General features: G+C 45.7%; 1 protein-coding gene across 2 annotated transcripts in view; it reads left to right on the top strand.

The window, feature by feature from the left end:
- The window catches only part of adcy5 (adenylate cyclase 5), a 395,092-nt gene that overhangs the window by 255,838 nt on the left and 121,115 nt on the right, over positions 1-18,139 (top strand). For both annotated transcript variants that reach the window (XM_063051336.1, XM_063051335.1), the window contains 3 exons: positions 785-943; positions 8,199-8,340; positions 16,780-16,905. In XM_063051336.1, the coding sequence (XP_062907406.1) occupies positions 785-943; positions 8,199-8,340; positions 16,780-16,905 (427 nt within the window). The remainder of the gene's footprint in view (positions 1-784; positions 944-8,198; positions 8,341-16,779; positions 16,906-18,139) is intronic.

Raw genomic sequence — 18,139 nt, 5'->3', positions numbered from 1 at the left:
AAAAACATTAAATAAGTAGTGCACAAAGAGAGCAAAAGTAGTGACGTAGTGTTTGTTATCAGTTCAGAAATCGGATGGCAGCGGGGAAGAAGCTGTCCCTAAAAAGTTGAGTGTGGGTCTTCGGGCTCCTGTACCCCCTCCCTGATGGCAGCAATGAGAAGGTGGTAGGCACATCCGGAGTGGCAAGGGGCTTCAAAAGACAGTGTGTCAGAAAGATGAACACCCCTTTCTTAAGGGCTCACCTTTTGAAGATGCCCTCGTTGGTGGGGAGGCTGGTGCCCATGATGGAGCTGACTTGAGTTTGCAACCTTCTGCAGCTTTTTCTCATTCTGTGCAGTGGCCCCTCCAAATCAGACAGTGATGCAACCAGTTAGAATGTTCTCCAAGCTACATCTGTAGACATTTGCAAGACGGGGACTTGATTTCATTGATGGGCCCTCTGATAGTGCACCACTCTCTTCGTTCAGCAATTGAATGCCAGCCCATAGGATTGCGGAAAGCAGTAAATTAATTATAAACAGAAGAGATTCTGCAGATGCTGGAAATCTTGAGCAACAAACACAAAATTCAGCAAGTGAGGCAGCATCTATGGAGAGAAATAGCCCGTTTATGTTTTGGGCCAAGAACCTTCACCAGGACTGGAAAGGAAGGGGCAGGTCAGAATAAGGAGGTGGGGGGGTGTGGGGAAGGAGTACAAGCTGGCAGGTGAGGGGAAGGTGGGTTGGTGGGGGAGGGGAAGCTGTCTGTTGCCATTTAACGTAATTTCTGTTTCTGCCTCCCACAGGTTGGTGCGAGAGGTGACAGGAGTGAATGTGAATATGCGCGTCGGGATTCACAGTGGCCGAGTGCACTGCGGGGTCCTGGGACTCCGCAAGTGGCAGTTCGATGTCTGGTCAAATGATGTCACCTTGGCCAACCAAATGGAAGCAGGAGGCAAGGCAGGGTAAGGATTACCTATCAGCTGGACAAACCCAATACCAAATAAAATGGAACCATTGATCATGACTACTCTTCCTTACCACCCTCTCATCCTACATAGGCACTAGGCCTCTCTGTTCCCACTGGTCTGTTCCAATTTCCATTGGAAGAGAATTACAGATGGATCACTTAAATGGTGTCCCATATCCTGACCGTTTCACTCGAGCCCTGCAGACGTGAGGCTTGGATCTCCAACTCTGTTGTTGGAATGGAACTGATTAGACATCTCCATACATTTCTCTCTCTCTCTCTCTCTCTCTCTCTCTCTCTCCCCCCCCCTCTCTCTCCCTCCTGTCTCTCCCTCCCCCTCTCCCTCTCCCTCCCTTCCCCCTCTCTATCCACCCCTCTCTCTCCCTCTCCCTTTCCCCCTCCCCCCTCCCTCTCTCTCTGCATTTGCCAGGGATGGGGTTAGAGACAGATATGTTAGGGGTACTTAAGAGCCTCTTAGATAAGTACATGAATGAGAGAAAAATGGACGGCTATGTGAGAAGGAAGTATTGGATTGTCTTAGGGGTAGGCTGAAAGGTCACGGGCTAAAAGGCCTGTTCTGTGCTGTAGTGTTCTATGTTCTATGCCCTTGGATTATGGTGTTGCTGCTGCAGCTACATAACCTTGTTACTCTTGTCGAGTGTACGTGTTACATGAGTGTAACATGTACCATAATAACATACCATAGTATGTACCATGTACCATGTAACATCTGCCATAGCTGGATGCATCAGCAAGGGAGATGAGGCTGACTACAGGGCTACGGTAGGAAACTTTGTCACATGGTGTGAGCAGAATTATCTGCAGCTTAATGTGAAAAAGACTAAGGAGCTGGTGGTAGACCTGAGGAGAGCTAAGGTACTGGTGACCCCTGTTTCCATCCAGGGAGTCTGTGTGGAGATGGTGGAGGATTACAAATACCTGGGGATACGAATTGACAATAAACTGGACTGGTCAAAGAACACTGAGGCTGTCTACAAGAAGGGTCAGAGCCGTCTCTATTTCCTGAGGAGACTGAGGTCCTTTAACATCTGCCGGACGATGCTGAGGATGTTCTACGAGTCTGTGGTGGCCAGTGCGATCATGTTTGCTGTTGTGTGCTGGGGCAGCAGGCTGAGGGTAGCAGACACCAACAGAATCAACAAACTCATTCGTAAGGCCAGTGATGTTGTGGGGATGGAACTGGACTCTCTGACGGTGGTGTCTCAAAAGAGGATGCTGTCCAAGTTGTATGCCATCTTGGACAATGTCTCCCATCCACTACATAATGTACTGGGTGGGCACAGGAGTACATTCAGCCAGAGACTCATTCCTCCAAGATGCAGCACAGAGCGTCATAGGAAGTCATTCCTGCCTGTGGCCATCAAACTTTACAACTCCTCCCTTGGAGGGTTAGACACCCTGAGCCAATAGGCTGGTCCTGGACTTATTTCCTGGCATAATTTACATATTACTATTTAACTATTTATGGTTTTATTACTATTTAATTATTTATGGTGCAACTGTAACGAAAACCAATTTCCCTCAGGATCAATAAAGTATGACTATGACTATGAGTGACCACCTTGGCTACACCATAATTTCCCCCTAGTTAACCTGACACGTGGGAAGCTGCCAGAGGAACTGCTCTGTGGAGTAAAGGATTGGAGATGTCAGGGATGGGGGTAGGGAGGGAGATGCTCATGCTCAGAGCAGAATGGGTTAATAGGCCACCATCACAGTCTGGCTGCAGAAATGTTATGCAGAAGATGAATCTTTCCATAATCTCTCATCTCATTAAACTGCTGGTCTGGCTCTGGATTCAGTAACATGAATAGACAGAAAAAACTGGGAGTGGGTGTCCCTGAAGAGCTTGAGAAGTGTTCAAATTCATTTAAGGTCTGGAAGAAACAAGAGACCCTCTAACCCCTCAAATCTTGTCTACCTTTTAGTAAGATCACCCTAATCCTTCCCCTGAACTAATTCCATAACCATGATTCCCTCAAAATCGAAAATCAGTCTACTTCTTCAATAAATCAGAGCACCACTTCACGACTTTGTTCTCTGTTTGCCCTATGTAGTTATTTGTTTGTAATTTTTTCCTATTGTAACCTCTGGTAATGTTTAATGTATTGAATTTTACTGCTACTGCAATACAATAAATTTTGTGGTGTTTGTCAGTAATAATAAATCTGATTCTGGTAAGCAGAAAACTTCACAAGGCCACAAAGGAGAATTCATTTATTATCATGTGTACTCATACTGTATCTAAATGGTACTGAGTTGCCATTTATAGTATGAACTCGATGGGCCAAATGTGTCACGGCTTAGTGAGTTTGAAAGATAGTTGGTGCTTTGTGCTTTAATTCTCTTTTGTGTAAAAAGATCAGATCACAGCTCTGGAATAGTATTGTACTGAATCGATCAAAACAAGACTCACAGAACTGCACTCCAGACACCAGAATTAGCATGTAGTCGTTGTTTTATTTTTTGTGCTTCTGTTTAATATCATGACCAGTTTTTCTGGAGTTATTGATCCTCACTGACTGAGCGTGTCTCAGAATCAATTGATAGCAGCAAGACAGCTCTGGTTGCTCCCTTTATCCTGAGTTCTAGGGAGAGGCGAGGACAGAATCCCTTACAACAAAGCACACAAAATGCTGGTGGTACTCAGCAGATCAGGCAGCATCTATAGAGGGGAATAAACAATTGATGCTTTGGCCCTTCTTAGTCATAGTCATACTTTATTGATCCCGGGGGAAATTGGTTTTCGTTACAGTTGCACCATAAATAATAAATAGTAATAGAACCATAAATAGTTAAATAGTAATATGTAAAATTATGCCCGTAAATTATGAAATAAGTCCAGGACCAGTTTATCGGCTCAGGGTGTCTGACCCTCCAAGGGAGGAGTTGTAAAGTTTGATGGCCACAGGCAGGAATGACTTCCTATGACGCTCTGTGCTGCATCTCGGAGGAATGAGTCTCTGGCTGAATGTACTCCTGTGCCCACCCAGTACATTATGTAGTGGATGGGAGACATTGACCAAGATGGCATGCAACTTAGACAGCATCCTCTTTTCAGACACCACTGTGAGAGAGTCCAGTTCCATCCCCACAACATCACTGGCCTTATGAATGAGTTTGTTGATTCTGTTGGTGTCTGCTACCCTCAGCCTGCTGCCCCAGCACACAACAGCAAACATGATCGCACTGGCCACCACAGACTCGTAGAACATTCTCAGCATCGTCTGGCAGATGTTAAAGGACCTCAGTCTCCTCAGGAAATAGAGACGGCTCTGACCCTTCTTGTAGACAGCCTCAGTGTTCTTTGACTAGTCCAGTTTATTGTCAATTTGTATCCCCAGGTATTTGTAATCCTCCACCATGTCCACACTGACCCCCTGGATGGAAACAGGGGTCACCGGTACCTTAGCTCTCCTCAGGTCTACCACCAGCTCCTTAGTCTTTTTCACATTAAGCTGCAGATAATTCTGCTCACACCATGTGACAAAGTTTCCTACCGTAGACCTGTACTCAACCTCATCTCCCTTGCTGATGCATCCAGCTATGGCAGAGTCATCTTAAAACTTCTGAAGATGACAAGACTCTGTGCAGTAGTTGAAGTCCGAGATGTAAATGGTGAAGAGAAAGAGAGACAAGTCAGTCCCCTGCGGAGCCCCAGTGCTGCTGATCACTCTGTCGGACACACAGTGTTGCTAGCACACATACTGTGGTCTGCCAGTCAGGTAGTCAAGAATCCATGATACCAGGGAAGCATCCACCTGCATCGCTGTCAGCTTCTCCCCGAGCAGAGCAGGGCGGATAGTGTTGAACGCACTGGAGAAGTCAAAAAACATGACCCTCACAGTGCTCGCTGGCTTGTCCAGGTGGGCGTAGACACGGTCCAGCAGGTAGACAATGGCATCCTCAACTCCTAGTCGGGGCTGGTAGGCGAACTGGAGGGGATCTAAGTGTGGCCTGACCATAGGCTGGAGCAGCTCCAGAACAAGTCTCTCCAGGGTCTTCATGTTGTGGGAGGTCAATGCCACCGGTCTGTTGTCATTGAGGCCGCTGGGGCGCGGTGTCTTCGGCACGGGGACGAGGCAGGACGTCTTCCACAGTACAGGAACCCTCCAGAGCCTCCGGCTCATGTTGAATACATGGAGAAGTACTCCACATAGCTGAGGGGCACAGGCTTTGAGCACCCTGGTACTGACACCATCCGGTCCTGCAGCCTTGCCTGGGTTGAGAAGTTTCAGCTGTCTTCTCACCTGTTCATTTGTGAAGCCCACCGTGGTGGTTTCATGTGGGAAAGGGGTATAGTCATGAGAGCAGGGTGGGGGACTGTGAGGAGGGGTAGGAAGGGAGAGTGGAATATGTGTTGGTTGGGGGCTGACAACAGATGGCTTATGTGGGGGATGGGCAGGGGCCACAATGTCAAATCTGTTAAAGAACAGGTTAAGGTCTGAAAGAACAGGTCTGAATTGATGCTTTGGCCCTTCTGTTCTTGAAAGGAAGGGGGCAGAAGCCAGAATAAGAAGGTGAGCTGGAAGGTGAAAGGTGAGGGGGAAGATTGGAGGGTGGGGGAGGAGCTAGGAGGTGATAGGTCAGAGAGGAAAAGGGCTGGAGAGGATTGAATCTGATATGAGAGGAGAGTAGACCACGAGAGAAAGGAAAGGAAGATGACCACCAAAGGGAGGTGATAGGCAGGTGAAGAGAAAGGAATGGAGGGAAGGAGGAAGGAAGGGGAAATTACCTCAAATCGAGTTCATGCCATCTTGCTCTGTCATATAAGCATGGTTTCACACAACATCCCACTCTCCCTCTGTGGTTTGCAGTCTCTTGGTCTCATTGATGGTATTGGAATTGGTGTATTATTGTCACATGTACCAAGATAGGGTAAAAAGCTTGTCTGGTGTACTGTCATACAGATCAGACTATTATCATTATTCTATTTTATTTTATTTAGTGTGGAGTAGGCCCTTCTGGCCCTTCGAGCCACACTGACCCAGTTACCCAAGACAAACCGGATTAACCCTAGCCTAATCTCGGGACAATTTACAATGACCGATTAACCTACCCAGCATGTCTGAATTATGGGAGGAAACCGGAGCACCCGGGGAAAACCCAGGAATTCCACAGGGAGGATGTACAGAGACTTGTTACAGAACGGTGCCGCAATTGAACTCTGAACTCTGTAATGCCCTGAGCTATGATAGCCCCACGCTAACCACTATGCTACCATGGCCTCAGTCGCACAGTACAAGATATAACACTGGCAGAATGCAGAACACAGTGTGACAGCTACAGAGAAAGTGCAGTGCAGCTAGCCAAAAATCCACCTTATCGTCCTTGGGAACCCTTCAAAAATCTTAAAACAGGCAGGTAAAACACTAGCTCAGGCTTTTGTATTTTCTGCCCGATGGGAGAGGGGAGAAGAGAGAGTGTCTGGGGTGCATGTGGACTTTGATTATGCTGGCTGCTTTACTGAGGCAGCAAGAAAGTTGATGTAGAGAGTCCATGGTGGAGAAGCTCATTGTGGCTACCTCTCACACTCTTGTTCCGCTTCCTCTAGTACAATCACTGACTATCTGCACTTTCTGTCCCACACTTTCATACTCCTCATCTGAGCGGAGACATGACAGGAGTGGGACCCAGAGCTGCGTCTGAGGGGAGAAAGGAATCACCACATTGCTGCCCGGACTAGAGAGCATATCTTATGAGGATAGGGATGGTGGTAGAGGCAGATACATTGGGGTGTTTAAGAGACTTTTAGATAGGCACATGAGTGATAGAAACTTATGATAAGATGAGGATGCATTTGATTGCAACAGCTTCTATGGGATCAACCAGAGATGTTGCTGTCTTTTATAAATGTATTTTTAATGCTTGCAAGACCCTGCTGGACATTAGGACCTTAAAGTACTCCAGTTCTACCCCATCAGTGAGGTGCTCGATGGTGGAGTAATTGAAGGAGCTGGATTTGTGCAGATCATCCTACTGCCTGCGTCAGAGAGGCATCGGAGGAGTCGATGTGATTGTTTGAGTCACTTTTCTTGTGATTGCATGGCGCTGCTGGGCATTATTAATGTGGAATGCTGCGAGTCTAATTCACTGATTTACTGGTGAACAGCAGGAGCAGATGGTGGGGGAGCTGCATGGCCTCGTTGTAGCAACGACCAGGGCTCAAGCTACGGTGTCGTGTGCTGACAGCTGTCCAGGAGAGAGGCCTTGGAGTCGGTGCACCCCACCGGAGTTGGTGTAAAGCGGCATCCAAGCTAGGGTCGGTGCTGCTCCCTACTGTTTGCTCAGCAGAAGACAAGTTGTATTGTGCTCGACTATAGACTGCTGCAACATTCATGGACTCAGGGACTTGGACCATATTTTTTTGAGCGACTGTATTTTACTGACACCTTGTATGTGCTTGCAATCTTACATGTGCTTTGTGCCGTTTGTGACTATTAGTGCTGTGTTTTGCACCTTGGCCCCAGAGTAACACTGTTTTGTTTGGCTGCATGCATGGATATTCATGTATGGTTGAATGATAATTAAACTTGAACTTGAATTTAAACTTAAACTTGAAAATATTGGAGGGCTATGTAGGAGAGAAGGTAACTTTGACACCTTTCCTAAACAAGAACTTGTCAACTTCTGCTTTAAACATACCCAATGGCTTGGCCTCCACATTCATCTCTGGCAATGAATTCCTCAGATTCACTACCCTCTGGCTAAAGAAATTCCTCCTCATCTGATGTAGCCAGTCGACACTTCAAGTCAAGGTCCTTTATCAGGACTGAAAAGCAAGGGAGAAAGACAGAATGAGAAGGTATGGGGGGTGGGGGGAAGCTGGCAGGTGATAGGTGAAACCAAGTGAGCAGCTAAGGTAGGTGGGTGAGGGAGAGGAATAAAATGAGAGGATTGGAGATGATAAGTAGAAAAGGCAAAGGGCTGAAGAAGAAGGAATTCATATCCTTATCAATCTTCTTGGTCACTTTTTCAAAAACCAAATTTATGCAATACGTTTCCCACGCATAAAGTCACACTAACTATCCCTAATCAGTCCTTGCCTTTCCAAATGCGTTTTGTTCCTGTGTCTCAGAATTCCCTGTAGTAAACTTGCTCAGCTCTGATGGTAGGCCCACCAGCCTGTAGTATGCTGGCTTGTCCTTGTAACTCTCAATGAGTCTCTGATCTTCTCAGTCTGCATAATTTTTTGACTGAACTCACTCTCTCTCTCTCTCTACCTGCAGGAGAATCCACATTACCAAAGCCACGCTAAACTACCTTAACGGGGATTACGAAGTGGAGGCAGGTTACGGCGGTGACAGGAATGCTTACCTGAAGGACCACAATATCGAGACCTACCTCATCATGGGCTGCAGCCAGAAACGGGTAAAGTAAAGCGGGCTGACAGCAGTCAGCAAATCGAGCCTGCTACACCATTGACTATTATAGCAGATCCTTGCCCATATTCGCCCCGTATGATGTCCTGATGAAGGGTCTCAGCCCGAAACAAGGACTCTTTATTCCCTTCCATTGGTGCTGCCTGACCTGCTGAGTTCCTCCAGCACTGTGTGTTTCTCCACTGTACCCTGGATTCTCTCAGGTGCCAAATGTACATCTCTTTCAATGCAATATTCATTTATTAACTGAGCTTCCAACCCTCTGGAATGGAGAATTCCTTTAGTATTGACTGTGTCCTTAGTCATGAAGTTATTTCCAGCATTGAAAGAGATCATTCAGTCCTTCAGAGTTCACCTGTCTGGATGAGAGGACAAATGCTATCAGGAGACGTTGGACACACTTGTGTTGTTTTCTTGGAGTGGCAGAAGCTGAGGGGAAACCTGCAAGATTATGGGAGGAATAGATTGGCAATCGATATCTGGGGTCACAATGTCTTGTACTAGAGGCATGCGCTTAAAGTAAGAGGGTGTATGTTTGAAGATGTGCGGGACAAGTTTCTTGGAATGTGCTGCTTGGGCAAAGGCGATAATGGCATTTCCAAGATTTTTAAATATGTGCAGAGATTGGAGAGATATCGATATTGTTTCACAGAAGTGATTAGTTTAGTTAGGCATTCAATTACTAGTTTAATTAGTTTGACTGAAGACCCAGTTCCTGTCCTGTACTGTTCTATGGTAATGTAGCGGTTAGTGTAACCCTATTACAGCACCAAAGACTCAGGTTCAATTCCCGCCGCTGTCTGTAAGGAGCTTGTACGTTCTGCCTGTGACTGTGTGGATTTCCTCTCGGTTCTCTGGTTTCCTCCCGTGTACGGGTTAGTGGATTAATTGGTCACTTGAGTGTAATTGGGCAGCGTGGGCTCGTTAGGCTGGAAGGACCTGTTACTGTCTCGCAAAAGAAAGTGGGCGAGCAGAATTGCACCGTGTGTTCCAAGTGTAGCCAGACCTCAACTTTTCTACAGCAGCAACATTTATGCTCAATGGAGACAAGCGTGCCATATGATTTCTATACCACTCTATCTATTTGTGTTGATATTTTCAAGAGCTATGGACAAGATACAGATCAGTGCTTTGGCCCCCTGAATACCAGTTCACCAACAGAACACCTGTGCAGCCATGACCGGTTCTGAAGTGTCCAAACACTGGTACAAAAGACCCATGTCTACAGATGTACCATGGAGATAATTGTCGTCGTGGCTATCCCTCGAGGTTGAGGATGATGGTCTTCGTTCCGTTGATCTACTTATGGGCTCTCAAGTGGCTTATGAGTCCAATCTTGGCTTTGAAAGTTCTTCTGCATTCAGGACAGGTAGTTCCAGATGGCAGATCGGGCTTTGGTTGTTGCTGCCTCTCTTTCCATTTTCTTCTAATTCTGCACATCTGTTGGCTTCAAAAGTTGCTGTTCCTTCTCGGATGATGGCTTGCCAGAGTTTCCTGTCCTTGGCATTGGTTTCCTAATTGCTGATGTCGATGTTACATTTCTTCATATTGGCTTTTAAGATGTTTTTGAATCTCTTCTGTTGTCCGCCTCTTTTACGTTTGCCTTCTTTAAGCTGGGAGTGGAAGATTTGTTTCGGCAGACGTTCGTCTTTCATCCGAAGAACAGCAGACTAGAGACTCAGCAGTCGTTACCATCTACAAAAGGAAAGGCGATCGATCCAAATGCGGAAATTATCATAGAATTTCCCTGTTAGCAACAGCAGGAAAGATCCTCACCCGCATCATGAACAACCAGCTCAAGGCTTTGGCGGAGAAGATCCTTCCAGAGACACAAGCCGGTTTTAGACCATCACGTGGAGCAATCAACATGATCTTCACAATGCAACAACTACAAGAAAAATGTCGTGAACAACTTCAACCTTTGTACATGGCATTCATTGACCTCACCAAAGCCTTTGACTGGGTATCAAGGGAACTCCTATGGGCTATCCTATCCACCTATGGATGCCCTGAAAAGTACATTCGAATCCTGAGGCTCCTCCACAATGGCATGCTTGCCACAGTCACAGTCAGCAACAGTACCTGTGAGTCTTTTCAAGTTAGATCAGGAGTAAAGCAGGGATGCGTGATTGCCCCAACTTTGTTCACCATCTTCATTGCAACAATCATCCACATCGTCAAGGACGACCTACCCCCAGGAATCGAAATTGTCTACAGAACAGATGGCAGACTTTTCAATCTTGCCCGTCTCAAATCCAAAACGAAGACATCCACGAGTTCCACTATGCATGGAGATAATACTGATTGGTTGCATCACCAATTGGTATGGAGGGGCCACTGCACAGCTTCGGAAAAATCTGCAGAGGGTTGCAAACTCAGCCAGCTCCATCGATACTCGCCTCCCACCAATGACAACTTCTAAAGGCGAAGTTAAGGACACCTGCCACTCAGGACGTGCCCTCTTCTTATTAATACTATCAAGGAGGAGGTACAGGAGCTTGAAGACACACACTCAACATTTTCGGAACAGCTTCTTCCCTCTGCCGTCAGATTTCTGAACTGTCCATGATCCCATGAACACTACCACTCTATATTTGCAGTCCTTTTGCATGACTTATCTGTATATTTTAATTTTTATATACATTATTCATTATATTCATTATTTTTATATTTCTTATTGTAATTTATAGTATATTTTCTGCACTGTTCTGCTGCCACAAAACAACAAATTGCCTGACATATGTCGGTGATAATACACCTGATGTTGATTGATTCAGATTTTGACATCCATCGGTACAGGATGGGATGCCAAGTGATTGATCATTGAGGTTTAGGACCACGAGCAACTCATGAGATTGGCAAGGAAGCAATAAAATCTGGCTAGTTTGATAAATGCAATGGGCAGATTCCTGATTTCGTGCGGCAACTACTCTCTCAAAGTGGCATTGCAGGTAGATAGGGTGGTGATGTCGGCTTTTAGCATACTGACCTTTATCATCGACTATAGAAGTTAGGGTGTTATGTCACAGTTGTACAAGATGATGTATTTGGAATATTGTGTTCAGTTCTGGTCACCCTGCTTTAGGAAAGATGTCATTGATTTGGGAATAGTGTTGACAGGATTTATGAGGATATTGCCAGGACTCAAAAGACTGAATTATAGATAGAGGTTGAGCAGGTTTGAACTTATTCCATTGGAGTGAAGGAGAATAGGGATTGATCTTACAGAGGTGTATAAAATCAAGATTGGGTCAATGCGTACAGACATTATCTCAGGGTTGGGAAATCAAGAAACATAGTTTTAAACTGCGAGGGGAGAGATTTAGTAGGATCTTGAGGAGCAACTTTTTTACCCAGGGAGTGGTCAGTATATAGAACAAACTGGCAGAGGAAGTAGTTGAGGCAAGCCTGTTGACAACATTTAAAAGGCAGTTGGACAAGGATATGGATATGAAAGGTTTTGGACAAGTGAGGTCAAATGGAACCAGCTCAGATGGGAATTTTGAGTGGCATGGATGAGTTGGGCCAAAAAGCCTATTTCTACACTGTGTGACTGATTCTACCCTCAGTGGCCACTTTATTAGGCATACCTGTACTCCTGCTCATTAATGCAAATATCTAATCTGCCAATCATGTGGCAGTAACTCAATGCATAAAAGCTTGCAGATATGGTCAAGAGGTTCAGTTGTTGATCAGACCAAGCATCAGAATGGAGGAGAAATGTGATTGTGCTTGTTGGTGCCAGATGGGATAGCTTGAGTATTTCAGAAACTGTTGATCCCCTGGGATTTACATGAACAACATTCATTAGAGTTTACAAAGTGGTATGAAATACAAATTAAAACATCCAGTGAGTGGTTGTTCTTTGGGTGAAAACGCCTTGTTAATGAGAGGGGTCAGAGGAGAATGGACAAACTGGTTCAAGCTGACAGGAAGGTGACAGTATTAAATAACCACGTATTACAATAGTGGTATGCAGAAGAGCATTTCTGAACACACAACACGTCAAACCTTGAAGTGGAGAGGCTACAGCAGTAGAAGACCATAACATAGTGGAAAGTTCATTTGGTACAGGAGGTACCTAATAAAGTGGCCACTGAGTGTGTGACTGATTCTGTGTATTGGTGGGGGCATCTGAGGTGAAGGCAGTGTGGAACTGTGAAGGTGACATTGCGATTGTCTCAGTCCCAGAACAATTTGTCTTGTCTCCCCTATTGTTCAAATACCAAGATACCAAGCAGCTGAAAATGTCACCGATGAAAGTGAATTAAATCTTTATCTATCACAGATCAGATAATGTGCAAAGCAAAACCCCATCCTCTCGCCTCTCTTGAGACTTTATTTTTAGTTTTTTTTTAATTTTCCCCTTGTAAAGTTCACATTGAATGACTCACTCAGGCACCTGTTTCCAGCTGGTAATAAAGCTTCACAGCATCAGTCCATGAAGATTGACACTAATGGGAAGAAATTAGTTCTTGGCTGTTACCATGGAGTGGTTTGCAACTGTTCTTTATGTTCCCCTCCTAATATTCGGCTCCATTGAATTCTGCCGATCTTAAACTTAGAGCTTCACAGAAGGAGGTTATTCAGTTCATTGTGCCCATGTTGCCTACCGAACACTAATTCCAGCACATCCATTCTCCATTTTCTGATAATTCAGTCTCTTGCTTGTGTAAATCAACTCCCCTCTGAGCTGCTGCTACCCACCTACACTGGGGGCCACTTATAGTGGCCAATTAACTTACCAACCCATGCATATTTGAGTTCCAAGTTCAAGTTTAATTATCATTCACCATGCTTATCATGTATATAGCTAAACGAAACATCGTTCCTCCGGGGCTAAGTTGCAAAACACTGTACATACATTCACACATTGCACACACCACATATAGTTACAATAGCACATACAGTCACAAAATAATATTAACACAAGGCCCTCAGTGTCATAGCCTGAAGATCGATGGCGCATGGGATGTTGCCCTGGAGCCAAGTTTCTGCAGGAACAGGAACACAGCAGTCCCTTATCTCATACTAGTGCAGCCGTAGACAAAAGCAATCCAGCTTGTCTTCGAGGAGCGAACACTAGAGAGCAGCAAGGGCCAGCCTCTACCCCAGTGCGGATTCCAGCATGCCTGCCATGCCTCTGTTCTTCCCCACACCCCCTGCGGCACCTCCTCCCCTGGATGGCAGTGACATGCAACACTGCAATGTGAATGCCGTGGCCACACCATCAGGTTCGCCAGTGAAATAACGGCAACAATGTCCAACAGGGTCTTGTAATCACAAGAAAAACATTTGCACCAGTTGTTGGACAAAGCGAACCACCACCTTACGTGAAATAGAGGAGTCCCTCTCTCCATCTCTGTGAGTGTATTTTAGTTGGAGTGTGGTGTGCACAGAGGGGAGGTGGAGCAGTTTAAGCTGAGAATTCCCGAGCCTCGACTGCCAGTGGTGGAACAAATGGAAGCAGATCTGGAGAGTACTTGGAGAATACGAAGCTCTTTGGAAATTGGAGCACCTGGGAGAAGCTCCTAAGAGCATAAGGCACTGGAACAGAATTAGGCCATTCGGCCCATCACATCTCCACCATTCCATCACGGTTGATTTATTATCCCTCTCAACCCCATTCTCCTGCCTTCTCCCTATAACCTTTGCAGTCCTTATTAATCAAGAACCTATCAACCACCGCTTTAAATACACCCAATAACCTGGCCTCCAGAGCTGTCTGTGGCAGTGAGTTCCACAGATTCACCACCCTCTGATGAAAGAAATTCTTCCTCATTTCTGTTCTCAACAGACATCCTTCTATTCTGAGGCTGAGCCTCCTGGTCCTAGACTCCCTCATTATAGGAAATATCCTCCCCGTATGCACTCTATCTTGGCTTTCAGTGGTCGCAATGAGTGAGATTAGCTTTGTTTATCATATGCACATTGAAACTTACAATAAAACATGTCATTTGGCATCAGCAACCAGCATAATCTGAGGATGTGTTAGGGGCAGCCCGCAAGTGTCGCCGTGTTTCTGGTGCCAACGTAACCAACTTAATACCCCTAGCCTGTACGTCTTCGGAACGTAGGGGAAACCAGAGCAGCCCGGGGAAACTTATGTGGTCCCGGGGAGAATGTACAAACCCCTTACTGGCAGCGGCGGGATTTCTACCTGGATTGCTGGTGAGGTAAAGCGTTGAGTTACTGTCCAATGTCAATGAGGATGTGCACACTCCACACCAACGGCACCCGACATCGGTATCAAACCCAGGTCACCGGAGTGGACAGGCAGAAGCACTAATTAACGCATCAACATTCCAACTAATCCAATCCCAGTGAATTTTAACTTGAATGGTCAGAGGCCAGGAAGTTACCCAGTGGATTCTAACATTACTTGGATCGGAGGAATTGCTGTTTAGGCAAGCCATCTGGCAGTAAGGGTGGGAAGGAATCCCTGAGGGAATTCCATGGGAATTACTGACTATGTAAACAAACTTCTCCATATGACAGTGCAGACCAAGGTTAAGGCATTGTCACAATCTGCCTCAGTATTAGGGAGACTACTTGTCCTCTCAACCCTCTCATCTCAGAATCAAGTTTATTGTCACTGAGTACAAACACAAGAGATTCTGCAGATGCTGGAAATCCAAAGCAACACACACACAACATGCTGGAGGAAGTCAGCCAGTCAGGCAGCATCTACGAAGGGGAACCAGTCAGTGTTTTGGGTTGAGACTGGAAAAGAAGTGGCAGAAGCCAGAATAAGAAAGTCGGGGGGCAGGGGATGGAGGACAAACTATCAAGTGATACGTGAGACCAGATGAGGGGGAAGGTGGGTGGGTGGTGCAGGGGAATGAAGTAAGGTGCTGGGAGGTGATGGGTGAAGGAGGTAAAGAGCTAAAAAAGAAGGAATCTGATAGAGAGTACACTGGACCTTGGTAGAAAGGGAGGGGGGAGGGGTACAGATGGACGGGGTGGGCAGGTGAGGAGAAGAAAAGGGGTGAAAAGGTAGCCAAAATGGGGAATCGAGAAAAAGGAGGGAGAATTACTGGCAGTAAGACAAATTGCCGTTCATGCCATCAGGACATACATCTGCGAGTCTGTTGAATTTGTCTACTGTACCCTGTGCTCCTTGTGTAGCCTCCACTATACCAGTGAGACTGTACCCGATGTAGGTTGGAGGACTGTTTCATCGAGTATCTTTGCTCTGTCCACCAAAACAAGCAGGATTTCCCAATGGCCACCCATTTCAATTTGACTTCCCATTCCCATCAAACATGTTGGTCCATGGCCTCCTCTAATGTCAGAACAAGGCCACTCTCAGGTTGCAAGAGCAACATCTGATATAGTGTCTGGGTAATCTCCAAACTGTTCTTAAATCTTTGCGTGTGGACCCTCAAGCTGCTGTAGCTCCTCCCTATGGTAGTAATGCAGACAATGGCATGTCCCAGATGGTGGATGGTGGATACTGCTGGAAGTTCCTGGGGCACCAGAGAGTGGTGTCACAAGAAGGTGGAACGGCGAGGAACACTATTCGTACGCCTGCCTTCAGTCATTGCAGTGAGCACGGGATATGGGACATAATGTTGGTGAGACTACATCTGGAGATTTGGTTACCCTTTTATACGAACAATGCAAAGAATATGTTGCTACTGCTCAAAGTGCTGAGTTAAGCAGGCTAGGACTATATTCCTTGGAGCACAGGGGACGGAGGGGCGATCTTTTCAAGGTGTATAACATCATGAGGGGCATAGATGTTTTTTTCCCCCAGGGAAAAGGGAGGTGTAGAAAGGTCCTGATGGACATTTCTTCCTGAAAATGGTGGAGGCTATATGGAAAGAGCTGCCAGCAGAAGTGGTTGAGGCAGCTACAATTACAACTTTTAAAATGTTTGGACAGATACGTGGATAGGAAGGGTTAAAGCAATATTGACCAAATGTGGGCAAACTAGTTCAGATGGACAGTTTGGTCAGCATGGACAGGTTGGGCCGAAGGGCCTGTATTTGTACTGTATAATTCTGGCAGTGTGGTAGCGTAATGGTTAGTGTAACGCTGTTACAGTGCCAGCGATCACCATTCGAGGTTCGATTCCCACCACCGTCTGTAATTTGTACAGTCTCCCGGTGACCGCATGGGTTTCCTCCGTCTGGTGCTGCAGTTTCACCCCCACATTCCAAAGTCGTACGGTTAGGGTTCGTGAGTTGTAGGCGTGCTATGTTGGTGCTAGAAGCATGGTGATATTTGGGGGCTGGCCAGCACAATCCTCACTGATCTGATTTGAATCAAATGAAGTATATTTCATTCTGTCAATGTACATGCGGCAAATAAATCTAATCTTATAGTCTTATCTTATGACCCTATAATTTGATGTGATCTCTATTGCCGCCAGCATCTTTTTCCCTGTCGAGACTAATGCTGTCCCTGCTTCGTTTCACTGCAGAAGGAAGAGAAAGCAATGATAGCGAAACTGAACCGGGCACGGTCCAACTCGATCTCCAATCTGGGTTCGCCATGGAACGTGGAGCGTCAGTTCTACAACCACATTTCCAAAGAGATGAAGACAATGGTAAGGACAAACAGCCCACTGTCTAATCATCAATGCGGGAGAAAAACCATTATATATTGTAGTATTTTTTATATGCACTCAGTGGGCACTTCATTAGGAACATATCTACACCTGCTAGATAATGCTAATATCTCATCAGCCAATCATGTGGCAGCAAATCAATGCATAAAAGCATGCAGACATGGGCAAGAGGTTCAGCTGATGTTCAGACCAAACATCAGAATGGGGAAGAAATGTGATCTCAGTGACTTTGACCATCGAACATTTGTTAGTGCCTGATAGGGTGGTTTGAGTATCTCAGAAACTGCTGATCCTCTGGGATTTTCATGCACAACGGTCTCTAGAGTTTACAGAGAATGGTTTGAAAAGCAAAACCATCCAGTGAGTGGCAGTTCTATGGGCAAAAGGAGAGAGGTCAGAGGAGAATAGCCTGACTGGTTCGAGATGACAGGAAAGCAACAGTAACTCAGATAACCATGCGCTACCACAGTAGTGTGCAGAAGAGCATCTCTGAATACACATCATGTTGAACCTTGAAGTGGATGGGCTACAGCAACAGACCACACCGGGTTCTGCTGCCGTATCTAACGAAGTGGCAACTGAGTGTATATTGTACTTATATAGCAGCTATCATAACAACTGTTGCATCTTGAAGTACTTTTGAAATGATTCTGCAGATGTAATGTACTCAGTGATATCCATATTACTATACTGTAGAGAAGGAGGCCATTTGGCCCATCCACTCTGTGCTGACACATAAAACAAACCTCTTCCCCCACTAATTTTCCCTGTGGCCTATTCTTTCCACATTCTCATCAACTGCACCATATTCTAGCATTCACTAGGGATGACGTACTGTGGCCAATTAACCCACAAAACCTCCAGGTTTCGGAGTGTGGGTAAGTCAGAGTCTTTCTCCCAGAGTGGATACAAATGTGGTCACAGGGAGAACATGGAAACTCCACTGAGGCTTTACCAGAATCAGCATCAGTATAGTGCAAAACATTAAAAATTGCTATGTTACAATAACAATTTTACAATTGTTACAATTACAATGTTGGAAAGTGTATGGTTATGCACTTTGGCAGAAAAAATAAACAGGCAGACTATTATTTAAATGGGGAAGGAATTCAAAGTTCTGAGATGCAACGGGACTTGGGAGTCCTTGTACAGGATTCCCTTAAAGTTAACCTCCAGGTTGAGTCGGTAGTGAAGAAGGCGAATGCAATGTTGG

This window comes from Mobula hypostoma, chromosome 6 (assembly GCF_963921235.1).
Source record: "Mobula hypostoma chromosome 6, sMobHyp1.1, whole genome shotgun sequence".
Lineage (NCBI taxonomy): Eukaryota > Metazoa > Chordata > Chondrichthyes > Myliobatiformes > Myliobatidae > Mobula > Mobula hypostoma.
The sequence above is the reverse complement of the archived record's forward strand: the minus strand, read 5'-3'. Positions and strand labels throughout refer to the sequence as shown.